The 17,648-nt window shown below is 44.5% G+C and overlaps 1 protein-coding gene across 1 annotated transcript in view; it reads left to right on the top strand.

Moving 5' to 3' along the window:
* Positions 1-12,513: 12,513 nt before the first annotated feature.
* Positions 12,514-17,648, top strand: part of UBE2E3 (ubiquitin conjugating enzyme E2 E3) — an 85,609-nt gene continuing 80,474 nt past the window's right edge. Inside the window, exons 1-3 of the mRNA XM_072752093.1 lie at positions 12,514-12,760; positions 13,841-14,059; positions 15,980-16,030. Of these exons, the coding sequence (XP_072608194.1) occupies positions 13,866-14,059; positions 15,980-16,030 (245 nt within the window). The 5' untranslated portion in view covers positions 12,514-12,760; positions 13,841-13,865. The remainder of the gene's footprint in view (positions 12,761-13,840; positions 14,060-15,979; positions 16,031-17,648) is intronic.

The following is a 17,648-nucleotide window of genomic DNA, read 5'->3' on the forward strand; positions in this document are numbered from 1 at the left end:
ACTTTAAAAAACTGCTAATGTCTGGGTCTCACCCCTGGAGCTTGTGATTTAAGTAATCGGGAGTGTGGCCTGTGCATCAGGATTTTTAACAGCTCCCCAACCATCACAAGATGATTCTAATGTGCAGCCTAAGTTGAGAGCCACTAATAAAAGGGTTAGATAATAGAAAACACATCTTTGAGCGTGCGAAAGAAGGCTGATTCTAATGGCTTAATAGTGATACTTCTGAATTGGTTACAGATTTTGACATATATATTACATCTGTTCCCAACACCATAGATAATTGAGATTTAGTTATGTTGCTAAATACTGTGGGCAGGTCATGGACCAAGAAATATAACCAGATCATTATCTCATTGTAACTCTTCTCCTAAAATTATCTTATTCGTTTCTGGAATTCTGTAACAAATTGTGTTTGGATTATAGCCCCAGGAAATTCAATGGTACTACTTGTCTTAGGGGAGGGGAGTGGGAGTGTATAGTAATAAGATTTAAAATTTATAACTTATCATCTTGGGCAGAAATCATGGCCAATTTCCTTAAAAGACAATTTGACACATTCATAAAACTTCTGCCAAAATAATCTTTTGCAGGGCCAAAGTAACTTTAGGTACGATAAACTGGCCCCAATTCCTGAATTTTTGAAACAAACAGTTGTAATAAGCTATCTGTCGCTTCTGATATTGTTGTTTTCCCTAAAAACACACATAGGGGAAAGCAAGATTTTGCATAGCAAGCAAGTGGTAGAGATGCGGCTAGGCCCCCAAAAATAATAATTTCCATTGATACAGAATTTTATGATTTTTTTTTAAAGCTTCTTCACAATGAAGTTCTTTATTTGGTTTCTATGGTGATTTAAAGTCACCTCACTTCATAGCAATGTTCTTTCTTAAATAAATGTTTTTACAACTCAAGCAGTGTACTAATGAGGTAATTTAAAAGAAAATTCATGATTGGTTGATTAGAAGCTATCCTGATGCTGTCGAGAAGGATAAGGTAAGTCCCTATGATGTTTATATCTGGTGTTATCACTGTTTCTAATTAGCATATTTACCTTTGGTTCAGACTCTACATCATTATACATCAATACTCCACTTTACACAGCTCCTTAGTGTTATGTCTTCTAAATAGACAATTGGCAACCGCAATAGCAAACACTCCGTAAGAGGAAAATATGACCTCTTAAGAGGAAAGTGTCATCTACTGGGATTTGATGTCAGCGAATGAATATTCATTCAAATAAACATCTGTTACTTCCACAAGCCACTGCAGTAAATCAGTTTTAAGAAGCTATACAGAGATGAATATCACATCACCTTCCCTCACCCCAAATCAATCTCTTTAAAATGGGATCTCTTTTGTTTGGATTTTACATCACACACACCACACTAAAACACCGTAGCTACTTAGCTTAGGCTATACAGAACCCTGGCCTCTGCTCCTGACCTTGGTCCCTGACACTGGTTTTTACTTATTCCGTATTTGCAGCACCTAAGTAATGTGGTTTATCGAGTTATGGAGTTGTGAAATTTGCAGTGTTGATCCTTATGTGTAGTCTTTAACAAACAAGTGCTTGCTCTTGTGGCAAATTGACTGTGTGCACATGCTCTCTATATATGCATGTATATTTGCACTGTTTTGCCAATTAGACTAAGTAGGTTCGGATTAAATCATTAATTTGTACCAGACTAGGCACAAATTGCCTGCTGATAGTGAGAATTTTCTCTAGACAACTCCTGTTAATGACTCACTATTATTTTTATACATGTGTATAGTTAAACGCACAAATATAATTTATTAATGTTTTAGTGTTTTTTTCAGAAATTGAGAAACTTCAGTGTTCTATAAACAATCCCTTTGCTGTTAGGCACAAGCGAACGCTCTCCTAAAGTGAAGAGTCTAATTAATGTTAAAATGTTCCTACATCTAAATTTGGAAATATATATTTTTTAATTTAATAGAAAATGTTCAATTTCAACATGAAATGCTTTGTATTAAGATTTGGCAATCCCTTCTAATATTGAATTGATGGAGTGCCAGGATCTATTTTCACAATCTCTTACTCTTTAAGAATTAGTCCACTTTGGGAGACTTTTCTTCTATTAAGAATCATTGACCTGCATTTACCACACTAATAAGGACTAATTTTGAAATAACCTCAGTTCTTTTCTTTCCATGGAAGTGCAGAGAGGGAGTGGGATGATATATACATTTGATTTAGTAAATACAATAATTTAAAATGTAGGTCAACATTATAGCAGGCTAAAAGAGATAGGAGGGGGAAAGAGGGGGACAAAGGAGGAGAATGACATGAAGGAAGGTGAACTAGGGGAAGAGTGGCAAGAGAAAAAAATGCCCAGAAGGACCGCAAATAATTTCTGATTTTTGCGGGAGCTTCGTACGTGTCTCTTTCTCATTGGGCAGTCTCTGTCAATCCCACAATGCAAAGATTGTCCAAAAGCCACCCCGACGGGTTGCCTAAAATCATAGCACTTCTCCATCTTTGCTGGCTATCAACATCTCCAGCCTGGCCCAGAGGTGCCAATTCTTACCCTTCTCACTGTGGGCCCAATGATGCTATTGGTTCCTCCTCTCCTCCCTCCCATCCCAGCACTTGGAATGCCACTTGGTTATTTAGAAATAGCATAGCACAGTAGTCAAGAGCATGGGTCTCCTGGCCAGGGTCCATCATTTATAGTCAGATGACCTTGGGCAAGTTACTTTCATCTCCCCGTGCCTCAGTTTCCTCACCTGTAACATTAATATATAATCATAATACCTGCCTTGTTGAGGCTATTGAGACTATTAAATGAATCAGTGTATGTAAAATACAGGGTAAAAGACAGTAAATATTACAGAAGTGTTTATTGCTCTGCGAATATTTATTGAGCTCCCCAAGAGTGATAGGCACTGAGGATACAGTCGTGATGACAGGGAGTGAAAGAGACTGGTGTCTTAAGTACCTTAGCTGGATGGTTGAACTCTGAACTCTGTTCTCCTAAAAAAATAAATAAGCAAATAAGAATAACTTGCTACAGTGCAAAAAATAATTCAACTGCTGTTTTTTTAGCCGTGTAATTATCCTAAGATAGAACTTATTTTCCATCTACTCAAGCAGTGCCTACTTGTTCAGCAACTGCTTCATGTGTGTGTACGTGTGCACGTTGAAGGACATCCTACCCACGTTCAAAAATACAGTTTTCTTATTCATCGAATAGGTGCAGAATGTTTGTTGAGTATGCATATAAAACCCTCTTTTACGTCCTCTGGCTTCTCCTCTAATGTATTTGAAGGCAGTGAAAGCACAATTCTAAGGCATTGTTTATTACCTGAAGAGTAGGTGAATGAACCTCTGCCATTGTTTTTTGGGCAGGAAACTCCTGTTTTTGGACTTTGAAACACCTCCCCCCCCCCCCCGGCCCCTTAAACCGTCCTGCTAGATTATAAACTTTACAGCAGAGACGGTATCATGTCTTGTTTGGTACGTGTCTTCTAGCATTGTGCTTTGCCCTTCAAAAGGCATTTGTTACATTTGTTAAATGAGTAAATAAAGTTTCAGCTATGCAAATAATTCTACTTCCCAACTTCAATTTTGTGAGGGCTTTTGCGTTGTGTGGCAAAAATGGCCCTAGGTAAGTTATGGACTTTTTTTTTTTTTTTTAATTTTTCTAGGGGCAAGAAAAAAATTAAGTTTAGAATTAACCTGACCAAGAAGTGGCCATCTCACCTGGTATAAACAGCCTTATTAAAAATAACATTGATTATTTTCATTATAAAACTTCAAACAACTAGAATTTCTGGTATATATTTTCCCCCACTTAAATTAATAGCTGGTTTGGATGCATATACATTCATACAGCCAAAATAACTGGGGGTGTGGTGGGGGTGGACGTGGAGCAGGGTTGCTGGTTACGGTAGCCTTTATTTAAGAAAGACATTCACATTTTTAAAAGCCAAATTGCACTTTAGCAGTTAATCAACTCGTGTGGATACATATGGCTTTAAATCATTGCTGGCGTAAGTCTTGACATGAAGCACTGTTAGTGTTTTTAAAAGCACTACCAGGCATGTTAGTTAATTCAGTTTGTTCAACAGCACTTACTTATACGATAGCATAAATCATACAGATTCCAGAATTGGAAAGAATCTCTGGACTCTCTCGTTTTGCTGATGAGGAAACTGGCATCCAGAAGGGTTGAAGCAACGTAGTCAGAACTAAAACCCCAAGATGCGCCAGGTTTCCAGATCAATGACCATGGTGTTCTGCTTAAGAGCTAGAGAAAGTTGAACCAAATACTTAACAGTTTTATTTTTCCGTCAGTCCTTTTAAATATCTCTGCCAATGGGTCTGAGATTGAGGTCGATTGATTTTAATCTTCGTTGCTAACATTTAGCTTTAGAGAGCACATAACTTGATCTCTTCCATGTAGACCATGTAGACGTTGTATAAACAGGGGAAAAAATTTGCTGCCCTACTGTATTTTCGGAAAGGAATATAAGCCAGTATTCATTCTCTGAGCAAGGTTCTATTAGAAGTTTGGTGAGAAAAATGTGGTCATTGTCCTCCTGGCATGTATTTCAGAGATTAGGGTCACATGCAAAACACCCTTGATTTATCTGCATGTGTGATCCTACCGTCCTTTAATTTATCTAAATACTTTTGGACTCCTGTATCGTTGGCCTACAGTGCTTTTCATAAAAATTAGGTCCATAAGAATACCAGGCAGTGTAAAAAGATTGTTTCTTGTGGTTGTTGTTGTTATTCTATAACATTTCCTTCAATTGACTTTGAGTGTGAAGGGAACTTGGCCATCCATCCATTCATTCATTCAGGAGTTATTTACTAAGTATTATATGCGAGGCTCTGTATTGAACATAAAAATCAGATATGGTTCCTGCCCTCACTCTAGTAGGGAGAGAAAAATATTAAAGAAATAATCACACAAGTATTTATTTGGAAACTGTGATTCAGTATTTTACTATAGGGTATTAGGAGTGATTAAAATAGTATTACCAAATTTATATCAGTGTATCAGAGATCACTCTCATGCTCCCAAGGGTGAGAAAAGACTATTAAACTGAAAAGAACTTTCTGATGACATCATTTTGGTTTCTCTACAAGAGCTGGTGGTTTGGGGAATGGGACTATATGGCCTGGTGGATATGACAGTATAATAGTAGAACGGGGATAAAATTCTAACGTTCTGTTTCCAATTCTGTCAAGAGCTACCTTTAAGACTTTAGGGAGGGAAGTCATTTAGTGTCTTTGAGTCCAAGTTGCTATTTACCTCCACCACACAATGAGTATATATTCTTACTGAAAATTATTTACCACTTTTTTACCCACTCATCTCACTCTGTGATGTCTACTTTATCTGAGCTATTTTGGGACATTATATTCCAGAGAAGTTAAACTATGCACTCTAACATTTTACTAGGCTTACCTTCGAGATCTCTTACAAACTATCACAAACTTCTAGAATTCGAACCGGAAAAAAACCGAAGTATAACTCTCAACATATTTAGCTAATATCCCCATTTGAAATATATTGTTTTACATCTTTAGTATAAGGACATTCAACTAAAATGTAAACTTGCTCATTCTGTCAAATTAAACCACTTTCTCTGTAGCCCCACATCGAAGCACATCGTTTCTTAATAAATCTCTTCCAAGTTGATCACCACTTCTATGATACAGAAAAGGCAGCCAGAATCACAAGTAAACAGGCCCTTATCCTAAATGATTGTTTTCATATTTCTTCCAAATCTCTTTTATACATTTTCCAATCATATTGTGCATTTTGTTTTCTGAAGCATAACGCATACACTTAACCTGATTTTACAGTTGAGGTACTGTAAAGCATATCAGAAAGATTTAAGTGACATAATGTTAAGTAAAAACATCAGTTAAAAAGTTGATGCACGACGTCTTTTGTTAGTCTTATTAACTAAGCAGGACGTGAGCTGATCTCATAGGGAGGGATTACCGTGAGAAGGCAATGAAGGCCAAAATGATAGTTATAATACTCGCTATTTTATATTCATGTATATTCCATTGAGTGAATGGACCATAATTTACTAAAGCATAGCCTTATGTTGGACAGTTTGAGTGGTTTCCATTTTTATATAGTATAAATTACACTGGGATAAACATTGTCAGGCATATGGCATTTTTTAATATTTTGGATTATTTCCTTAGGATAGATTCCCAGAAGTAGAATTACTAGGTTAAAGGGTATGAACGTTTTTATGACTCTTGAAATACATTGCCAAATTGCTTTCCAAAAAGAGGTTGTATCAATTTACAATGCCACCAGCAATATAGGAAAGTGCTCTTCTCATAATATTCTCACAGGTATTTGGCATCACAGAATTTCTAGTTTTGCAAATTTTGTGGACAAGAACGTAGTACCTCACTTGCATATACATTACTTAGTGGGTTTTTGGGGTTTGCTTTTGGTTCTCTTAAGGCAACATACCGTTGAATAACTTTGAATTTCTGACATGTTCTTTAACTGTCTATGCTGATTTGGTCATTTTTATAAGCCTGTACAGAATTATATGTGATTACATTAAACCTTCTCCATAGTACAAACTTTTGTCTATTTTGTTGCTGCAAATCGCGGCATGTATGTGTATGTACGGCAGGAAGCATATTGAGGATGCAATTTTTGTACCTGCTCAAATTCTCGCTTTCTTCTGTGATTTTCTTTTTGCCTGTTGGTTTACAGCATATCGTAACTCCCCTCTCGCTACGTTAAGTATGTGAGTTATTCTAATTTTTCTAGGGAGTGACTTTTTAAAAACAACTCTTGAATTCATCTGTAATTTATGTTGATGTATGAGACAAGGCATGGATTCCAAGTGATCCTTTTTCCATATGGGTAACTAGTTATATCAATATCATTAGTTAAATAAGTTTTCATTTTTCTGTGTTTTAGGTGAAGTCTCACTTATTATATATTCATCGAATTCTTATTTCCTTCTTCAGTTTAGTGATCTATCTATCCTTGAGCCAGTGTTTATTTAATGTAGAGTTCCCTCAAATGGCTTTCTAAGGATTTAAAAAAATGGTCTTGCCTTTAAAAAAAAAAAAAAACCTGAAAATTTTGACAAATTCCAACATAGTCTGCTTGAATTTTCATTTCTTTGAATTTATAAATAAAAATTTAAACAAAACAGCTTATAAATTTTTTTAAATAAAAAAAACGGTTCAAACAGAATTTTTTACCAAAAAATGCCTCTGCAATTATTCACATCTTGTTTGTTTTATTATGAAAGGAGTACCTGCCTATTTAAAAATGCTTAGCAAAATACTGAATATAGATTGAAAAAGGTCATTCATAGTTGCTCTCTTTTATTTTAAAGATTTTATCTATTTATTTGACAGAGAGAGAAACAGCATGAGCGGGGTGGGCGTGAGGGGCAGAAGGAGAAGGAGAAGCAGGCTCTCTGCGGAGCAAGGAGCCCAAAGCGGGGCTCAATCCCAGGACCCTAGGATCATGACCTGAGCCAAAGGCAGACAAGCAACAGAGCCACCCAGGCGCCCCTCATAGTTGCTTTGAAATATAAGCTTAGGGGATCCCTGGGTGGCTCAGCGGTTTGGCGCCTGCCTTTGTTTGGCCCAGGGCGTGATCCTGGAGTCCTGGGATCGAGTCCTGTGTCGGGCTCCAGGCATAGAGCCTGCTTCTCCCTCCTCCTGTGTCTCTGCCTCTCTCTCTATCATAAATAAATAATAAATAAATAAATAAATAAATAAATAAATAAATAAATAAAAAGTCATAAAAAAAAAAAGAAATATAAGCATAGTTAATTAACCTCCAGAGTGTGTTCCTTTCAGATAGTTTTGCTAGTTGTGAGGGTGTGGTGCATAGTTCCTTGACATATCTATCAAGCACTTACTTTGGCCCAGGTCCCTTACTAGGCATCGAGTCAGGTTCCGACTTCACAAAATAGACAACTCCTGCCCTCGTTAGCATTTTATCATAATCCATTCTTGTATTTTGCATACTCATCGATTTTAATACCTGCAGATTTCATTGTGTCGTATGAATCCATTTGAGTAATAATTTTCCTAGAATTGGACATTTCTAATTTTTCGACGTTCCCCCCCCCCCCCCCACATTTAGAATGTTTCCTTAAGATACATTTCTTGAAATGGAGAAAGTTGGTTAAAGGGTGTGAACACATTTAAGGTTCTTGACCCAGACTTCCAAATTGCTTTGTAAAAGGTACTAACTTTGACTGCCACTGGACGTGGACAAACGGAAACTTTTTTTTATCAATTTGCCAGCAATGATTATCATCACTAAACATTGTTTTTGTTGTTGATGAGTTTTAATTTTCCTTTTTTGATAACTAGCAAGGTTTCAGTTTTTTTTTAATACAGTCAAACAAATGAAGTTCTTTGAAAATTTTTCTGATCATGCTCTTGCTCTATTCAAGATGCTTCCGTTTTATTTTCATGTGTATGAGCTCTTTATAGATAAAGACATGAGCCTTTTTGGCATTTACCCTCCTTTTCAGAGTTATCACAAAAGAGAAAAGCAGGAAATGATCACTGAGTTTTGGGCCCTGATGTACTTGAAGTCAAACTGAGGCTTAGGCACCTGTCCATTTCCAGGGCCTAACCTAGGGTGGGCACACAGCGGGCTCTCCATCCAGGACGCGGTGGACGAGCACACAGGTGTCAAGCCGTGCATTGGGTTCTGGGGGTCCAGGGACACGGAGACTGACAAGGGCAAAAACGTGGCTTCCTAAATTCAGCCTGGGCCAAGGAATGACTTTCTGGGAAACCCATCCATGTTTATGGGTAGGAAGAAAAAAATATCATGGCCAGAGGGCAAAAGGAAACAAGCAACTGGGTAGCATAGGAAGAACCTGAGAGAAGGAAAGGGGTATAATGAAGAGCTAGTGAGAGGAAAGAAACCAAAGCATTCAGAGATCAACAAAGCAAATTTAATCTGCATCCATCCATCCATCCATAGGACATGCCCAGGGCGTCCTATGTTGGGAGGTATGTTGCTACGGTGGGCGATCAGAAACGATCGGCGGCCTCACCAAAGCTTATCTAACTCCTCAATTCAGAAACGTCTTAGGCAACTCAAATGATCTATTCCTGTAAAATTCTTGGTTATACATGCATATGCTTAAGTACACGTGTAACGCTAAGACTCATTGGAAGGTTCAGGAGAGAGCGTCTCCCCAGCTACAGATTTCGGGGGCCTGCCTTCTCTGCCCTTATAACAATAGGTCCCTCTTGGTCACAAAATCTGGGGGGAAAAAAGAGGAGAGAAGGTAATAATTATGGCACCATCTGTTGCCATTGGATAGAGGATCTTCTCACCCCTGCCTCTCTTGGGGTTGTGAGAAGCTGGCAAGGCCCCAGGCCAACAAGAAAAAAAACAGGGGACTTAGAGGGGACAACCTTCCGCGGTAGGCGGTGTCTGCTTTGTGGTACTCTTTTGAGGGTCATCTGGGAAAATTTTTATTATATACTTTATGGAATAATTTGCATTAGGTCAAATTTATATTCCTTCCGGAGAGCCTATGAAACATGATCCCTAATTTCAAGGGTAGACGGTGCAAAAACAAGAAAGAGACAATTACCAAAAAAGGGTGTCCTGTGGGAAAGAACTTTGAGTGAGGAACCGTTCAGAATTTACAAGTTGCCCCTGGTCGAGATGGTGATGTGATCTGACCTTGGAGATCTGTGCGCTGGAAAGGATCACCCGAAGGATACCTTTAGTTCAGGTGAATGAAGGCAGCTGAGTACCCAGTATTTGGGGGGCAGGTCACCTCTCTCCCTAACCTTAAGGAGCCGTTCATTCTCTTTATGGTGGCTTTGGTCATCCCCTAAGTACTGGCTATTGAGCAACTATTGTGTGCCAGCTACTTTGCCAAGAACATCATCTATATTATCACCTATTCATTCCTCCAGGCCTAGCTCACTGTTCTTTTTAACCCACCCATGACTTCTGTCCCCAAGCCGAATTAATAATGCCACTACCGGTTGACTGATAATTGAAACACTCTACTCATTCTGTTCACTCCTTGCATGCAGCTTTTCTCCCACGGCCCACGCTTCTACCTGTCCCCCTCAGTTCCTCAGTCCTCCCGAGCTGGACAGGACCAGCACCCACGCTTCATTCCAACTTCCCAGCATCTGGTAGTCCCCACGTGCCACATTCCGTTGAGTGGAACCACATGACTTCAAACTCTTGGAAGGATCCCGGAATTGTTGAGCAGGAGGGCGCCTGGGACCTTTGCTGGCTACAAGCTCCTTTCACCCAGGAGGAGATTTAGGTTCGCACAAGTAACTTGCCTGAGGTCACGTAAACCTGATAGGACGAAATCAGAATCCAGGTCCCTTGCTTTTCGGCCCAGTGTAGATGCTACCGAGACACAACTAAGTATCTGTATTTCCCAATCTCCTGGCCCCACCCGAATCCTATCAGCCACTGGCCTTTGGACCTTCAGGCTATTTCTGTGATAATCTATTTTCTAAAAGAGCCCACTTCCATACACAGCTTTTCTTTCATTGCTCCGCATTCCAAACAGGAAAGTCCAAACTCCAAACGGGCTGGCTTGAGCCCTTGAGCCGCAGCATCGGTGTAAAAGTTGGGAGTGGTGGTGGTGGTGGTGGTGGTGGGGTGCGGTGGGGGGGGGGTGCCCTTCTGTGTATATTTTTACCAAGTTCTGTCCACATGCAGCCTTCGATCCCCACAAATCAAAACGCCTGTCAACACACATAGCAGGCTCCCTCTTCCCCATCTCTTGAGACCTGGTGGTTGTGCTGACTCGAGGATCCTTCCTCCTCACCAACCTGGAGAGCCCCAAGGATCTGTTCCCCTCCTGGACTGGGCGCTTCGGGCACAGCGAGCTGGCTTGGCCCTCGCACCGCGTTGGGTGGACTGAGCGTGCAGCACCGAGCAGCAGGGTGCACCGCGTGCCTCTGCATCTGGAAAATCACAGAAATGTGATTTACTCCTCGCAGTTGTACGCAACCCTTAACCCAAACTTTCCTACTTGTTGGAGAAGGTAAGTAAAATATGTTGGTGCATTCAGCAACCCCCCCTCCACCGCCCCCCCTGCAGATTTCTTCTCTTTCTTCCTTTGAGTCCGGTTGCTCTGTTATGGCTGCTGGTCCCGCCGCCTCCGGGAGCTGCACAGGCTCCAGCACCCCTGGCCCTGCCCCTGCCCCCGGCCCCGGCCCCGGCTCCGGCCCCGGCTCCGGCCCCGGCGGGACAGGGATCCACAGCTTCCCGCGGGGCTGCATCACTGGAGCACGTTCCCAGGAGCTGGAGGACCTCTGGGCGGCCCACAGGAAGCTCTGGTACTTCGCACCCCACAGCAGAGAAGGTGCTGGAACGAGCAAGAGCGGCCTGGAGGACGCCGCTCCGAGGCTGCCCCTGCGCGCACGCTCCGGCCCGGCGTGGCCCAGGGCTCCCCGCTGCAGGACCAGGACGGTTGCCCGGCGTGCACACGGGGCCAGGCCGCCAGGGGAGGCAGCCTCGGGGAGCCCCGCGAGCTCAGGCTGCAGCAGGACGTTGAACCCCCCCGCCCCCGCCCCGATTGGGATTATTTTTTAAGTTGTGAAAGCACCGGAGGGCTGGGCTGGCTGCCCCTTGGGCGCGCGGTCCCCGGGGCTGTCAACCTTCCTTCCTCCTCCTTCGATGCCCTCGACCTCGTGTTGGCCTTGGGGCTCCGGGGCGGGCGGGGGGGGGCAGGAGCAGCGCGTCCCCCCTCCCCGCCCCGGGCCCCGCCTCCGCCCTCCCGGGGCCCGCTCCACGACCCCGCAGGTTTGCAGCTCCCAGGGCGGGGGCTCCCGGGCGCGCATCCAGGGCCGTGCGCACCCCGGGGGACCTCGGGGCGCCCCTCCCCCTCCCCCCCCTCCCCCTCGGGAGCGTGCACGGAGGCGCCGCGGGCGGGGGTGCGGGTGCGCGCGCGGGGGCGGGTAGCCCAATGGGCAGCCTCGCTCGGGAGGCGGGCTCAGGCCGGAAGCCGTCCCCGCGCCCCCGCCCTCCCCGGCCCAGGGCGGCAGGGTCCCCGCCCGCGCTCTTTGTCCGGGGCCCGCGTGCGCCCCCGCATCCCCCGCGCGTCCTCCGCGGGGCTCCCCGGCCGGGGGCGCGCGGGCGCGCGGGCGGCGCTCGTGCCCGGCGGCCCCGGGAGCGCGCGCCCCCCCGCCCTCCGCCCTCCGCCCTCCGCCGCCGCCGCCGCCGCCGCCGCGCCCGCCCCTCCCCCTCCCCCGCGGCCGCCGCGGAACTTGCTGACTGCGCGGCCGGGAGGAGCCGAGCCGGGCGGCGGCGGCGGGAGGCCACAGCGCGCGGGGCTGCCCGCGTCCCCGGAGCGCGCCCTCCCCCGCGGCCCCCGCCCCGCGCCCCGCGCCCCGCACGCGCCATTATTTATTTATTTATTTATCCTCCCCTCGCCGTTTATTTATTTTCCTCGCGTCCTCCCCGTCCTCCCTCCCTCGCCTCCGTCCCCTTCCCTCCCCGCCTTCCTCCCTTCCCTGCCGTCCCCGCCGCGGGCGCGGGCGCGGGCGCGGGCGCGGGCGGCGCCACCCTCCGGCCGGAGCGCGGTACTGCACGGCCCCCGCCGACTCTCAATGTTCCACGCTCCCCGGCCGGAGCCTCCGCGGCTTCTTTTTTCCCTCCCCCCGCCCCCCCCGCGCTGCCTCCATTTCCTCAAGGAAGGGTTTTTTTCGCTCTCCCTCCCCCACAGCGTAGCGGCGCGCGAGCGGGCCGGGCGGGCGGCCGAGGTGAGGCGGCGGGGCCGGGGGCGCGGGGGGCGCGGGCGGGCGGGGGCGGGGCGGGGGCGGCAGCTTTGTTCGCGGGCGGCGGGCGGGGGCGGCGGCGGCGGCGGCGGCGGCGCATCCCTCGGCGGCCCCGGCGCCCTCCCCACAAAGGGCCGCGGGGCTGCGGGGCCGCCGCGGCTCGCCGGGCGCGGGGACGTGCTGCACTTCTTGCGGCTTTTGTTTGTTTGTGTTTGCCTCCTCTTTCCCTTTTTTTTTTTTTTTTTGGTTATTTCTGGACAAAATGTCGGTCCGCGATGCGAGCGCGGAGCGGGGGGCCGGGGCGGCGCGGGGAGCCCCGCGGGCGGTGCAGCCGGGGGAGCTCGGGGAGCTCGGGGAGCTCGGGGGGAGCCCGCCCGGGGCACCGGCCGCCGCCGCTCGCCCCCCCGCCCCCCCGCCCCGCGCCGCCAGGGCCGGCTGCACCGAGCAGGAACCGCCACCCCAGCGAGCAGGGGCCGGCCCCGGGGTCCGCGCTCGCGCTGCACGAGGGGACCCGCACGGTCTGCCTGCGCCTGCACCCGTGTCAGCGCCTGGATATTGAGACGTTACTGACTCCTCTCTCTCTTCTCTTTTTTTTTTTTTTTTTTTTGCACATTTTTCAGCCCCAGATCTGTTATGCACAAGGTGTCCTCAATGCTCGTCGCCTAAGTTCCCTGGCCAATGTGCCTCATGCCTTCTGAGAAACTACACAATTGATAGATTGTCCAAGGGATGCTGGAGGGGGGGGGGGGGGTGGAAGGGAAAAAAGAAAAAAAAAAATGTGAGTGGCTTTTTTTTTTTTTTTTTCGTTTTTTTCTTTTTTTTTTTTTTTTTCCTCCGAACTTGAGTTCGGCCAAGGCTTGAACGTGGTGAGACACATCACCTCCCCGTGTAACCTTGCTGGGTGCTGATGAGATCAGTGTGAGCACTGGCAAGTGTTTCTCATTAAAATGCGAAATGTAGGGGAACCTTGGGAGGAGAACGTGCTGTTTGTTGTTGGTTGGTTGGTTTCTCAGGCTTAATATTTCCTTTTTCTCTCTCTTTTTTTTTCCCCCCTCTCTTTAAAAGTTTTCTAAGAAACAAGTTCACCAAGATGTCCAGTGATAGGCAAAGGTCCGATGATGAGAGCCCCAGCACCAGCAGTGGGAGTTCAGATGCAGACCAGCGGGACCCCGCCGCCCCAGAGCCCGAAGAGCAAGAGGAAAGAAAACCTTCTGCCACCCAGCAGAAGAAAAACACCAAACTCTCTAGCAAAACCACTGCTAAGTTATCCACTAGTGCTAAAAGGTAACGTGTCAAAAAAAAAAAAGGACGGAAGCACAGGATGCCGGTTGTCTTCCAGACGACTCACTGTTGGTTTTTTATTTTTATTTATTCATTTATTTATTTTTACATCACTAGCCAGGGTTCGGAGGTATTTACTCGGTGATCACTTCTATCTGCACTTGAATAGCTTGTCATTCTTTAGGTGGGACGTAAGGCACCTCCCTAGAACTGTGCTTCTAAGGGAACTTAACTCTGTACTTTGGTTAACTTCAGGGAGAGTGTCCTTGAGTAGAGAGAGCTTGGACTCCCATCCTGACAGATTGTTTGAGGAGCTGCTGGCAAGGGAAATTTGGTGCGCCCAAATTAGCTGGTACATTGAGGATGTTCCTTTTTATGAGTCATACTCCTCTTCTTCTTCATTGAAATTGACACTTCTGGAGGATCAGCAGCGCCTCTCCAGCCTCTCCATGAAGCCTGATGATTAGAAAGGGGAGTGTGTTTGCTAGGAAATTGGTCAGTTCAAGGCCTGGACTATATTGGAGAGCAGATTTAAAATTTGGGCTCCCCGTTTGCTTTCAGTTTTGCAGATAAGGACTTTAAGTCACGCATCCCAGGTAACTGCTCTTCTGTAGTTAACGGTTGGTTATGCCTCTCTATCCTCGTGAGTGCGCATAAAACTGCAGAGGAGCCATTTACCATTTTGGATGGCACCTGGCTGTCGAAAACTTTCATTGTGTTTGTGGCCCTTCCCTCTGAAACTTGTGGATCTGCTTGACGTGTTAATACCCCACAGCAGAAGAAACCTGTTTTGTTGGGTATATACGAAAGGCCGTTTGTTTCCTGTTGATTTTATATCATCTTTGATGGCAAAAAAGAGAGAGAGAAAAAGAAAAAAAAAAGGATTCTGTCGAGGGGACTCCATTGGTGGCACTAGGGGAATATCCATGAATTCTATTAATTCTACGTCACATGTGTCTATAGCGTTAGCTCATATTGACATTTTGTTGGTTTTTGTTGATCACAACTAAAGGGAGAAGAAAATATAAAAAGTGTTCAAATACTGCGTTCTGTAGTGATTTCGAAGTACTCTTATTTTCCTGTGGACTTTCACCTCTATCAGTAATCGCGTATTAATAACTTGAGAGTAATGTTTTATTAAATAACAGCAGTCTTTTAAATGATTTAGAGTCCCCCTCAATTTGCTGTAATCTCGTTGAGGGACGTGTTAAACACATCTTAAGTTTTGAAAGCGTTTTAAATTTGAATAAAATCAGAGAACTGCTTCCCCTGCTCTCCCCCCCCCCCCCCCCCGCCCCCATCTCAAGGCTGTATATCCTGGTATTTCTTTCCTCTCCACTTTACTCAGTCTTAGTCCTGTACTGAAATTAAGGTCAAGGAAAACAGAATTGGTTAAGTAAGAATGTCAGAGTCCTTTAGAAGTTTTTCACTGGTAAAGAGGTTTGTAAATTTTAAACTTTTTTTTGGCCCCAAATATCCTCAAAACTGTTAACGTGCCCGCGTGATAGCTTGCTGATGCTTACCTCTATAAAAGTGACTTGAAGTCATTGTCAAAAATTCTAGTGCTTTCCCTCCTCCCTTCTTGTCTCATTTGCATATAAGCTTGAAAAGAGAATTTCTTTGGTAAAAAGTGTTTTGAAATAGATCTTCTGTCCTTTATTGAGTCCTAGTAGAGGACTACTTCTCAAATCAGGTGTGCATGTCATACTTATTTACAGTGGCGAGTGAGGAAAAAAGCTGCAAAGTTTCTGCTAAGGGATTTGGGTTATGCCTCTGAGAACAAAGAGGAAGCAGCCATGTTAGCATTACTGAAGGCAAAGCCAGCCTTGCATTTAACTGCATGGTGGTAGAGGGCAGTGTAATTCCCCGGTTATTCTGTAGCCTACCTCAAATCCTTTTTGTCTGTTCTCATTTCACTAACAGAATTCAGAAGGAGCTAGCCGAAATAACTCTGGATCCTCCTCCTAACTGCAGGTAAGACACACATTTTGTTGTTCCGATTTCTTTGAAATGTGGAAAAATATCAGGAGATCGACGTATCGGCTCTGGGTATGTGTGCTGCAGAAGAGCAGCTGCTGTTTGCTTCTCTTCAGTTCTTGCAAGTGGAGCAAATAAAAATTATCCGAGGTGAATTAAACCAGTTTTTTTTGGGGGGGGGGGTGGAATACTCTTCAGCGTGTGTCATACCTCTTAGATTTAGGAATAGACCGACTTCTGGGCTTCTTACTGACATGGGTGTGAGTGGTGCTGATTTTTGTTCCGTTGTAACATCTCGGTAGGGTGTTTTATTCAGAAGTATATTGCAGAAACTTCTACAATTTTGCTAAGCTTTAAAGTTACTGCTCGTGTGCAATCTGAACTGACCTTCCAGATTTAGAAATCGCTGAATGTGGTGTTACAGAATGTAAATGCAGTAAACAAGAGTATAGTTTCTGTTTGATTTATTCAGTAATGTGCCCTAAGGACAAATTTTATGTGCTAAGCTAATGCTTTTAGTTGTTTTCTAGAGAATGCATTGGTGGAATTACTTACTTGTTAATCAAATGTCTTAATTACTTGGGAAAATCCTTAGGAGTCTTGGTCCCTGTAATATGTGTATGGAAAGCAGTAAATGAATTGGAATTTGTAGGAAGAATTCATTACAGTGACATCATGTAGGATAATTTAAAACGGTTGGTTGGTACAAGGTGCTTTAAGTGGTTGACAGTTCTGTTTGTGAACTTTTTTTTTTTTTTTTCCAGTTTGTCTTAGTGCTCTGTTTTCAGCAGTGATTATGTGGCTTCCAAAATTCATCAGACTTAGAAAAAAAAAAAAAAAACAGTGTTGTAGAGACTTTGCATACAGATATGTGCTCAAGAGCAAGAGTGGCAGCTAGAAACAAGGCAGGGTTACGGTTGGATAGGAAAATGATTTTCTCGTCCTAACCTGTATTTTTGATGTGAGTTGTGTTCACATGAGATGATCAGACCTAGCCCTGAAGTCTACTTGAGATGTAATTGGGTGTAACTCCATTGCTTCTTGCTTGTGTGTATTAACCAGATCCTTGGATAAGGTGATCTGATCCTGATTTATTCAGTGAATTAACAGTTTTGCTGATATTCGTAATCAGCTATTTCAGTTCAGAAGGCAAACGTGAATGTAAGCTAATTTTAAACAGGTAGTGGGTATGTTAGATCTCGAAGTTCTAAGAGCTGTGCTGTCCACTAATGCAGCCACTAGCCACTTGTGGCTCTTGACCACTTCAGTTGTCCAAAATGAGATGTGCTCTAAATGTAAAATACACATCAGATTTTGAAAACTTAGTATGAAAAAAAGAATGTATACAGAACCTTAGTAGTGATTTTTAAAACTATCTGTGACGTGTTTAAATGAGAAGTCGGGTATGTTGAGTCACATAGAATGTTTTAAAGTTTTACCTTTTCATCATCTTAATGCAGTTATTAGAAAACTTAAAGATACGTTATGTGGCTTGTATGACATTTCTAGTGAGCAGTGCTGCTGCTTTAGAGAATAAATACATCAAAGTTTTCCTTCCAGCCTTCTCGATTGGGCTGTCAAATCTGTAGCCATTTAGTGAGGTCAAGTTAGATTT

The sequence above is a fragment of the Vulpes vulpes genome, chromosome 3 (assembly GCF_048418805.1).
Source record: "Vulpes vulpes isolate BD-2025 chromosome 3, VulVul3, whole genome shotgun sequence".
NCBI lineage: Eukaryota > Metazoa > Chordata > Mammalia > Carnivora > Canidae > Vulpes > Vulpes vulpes.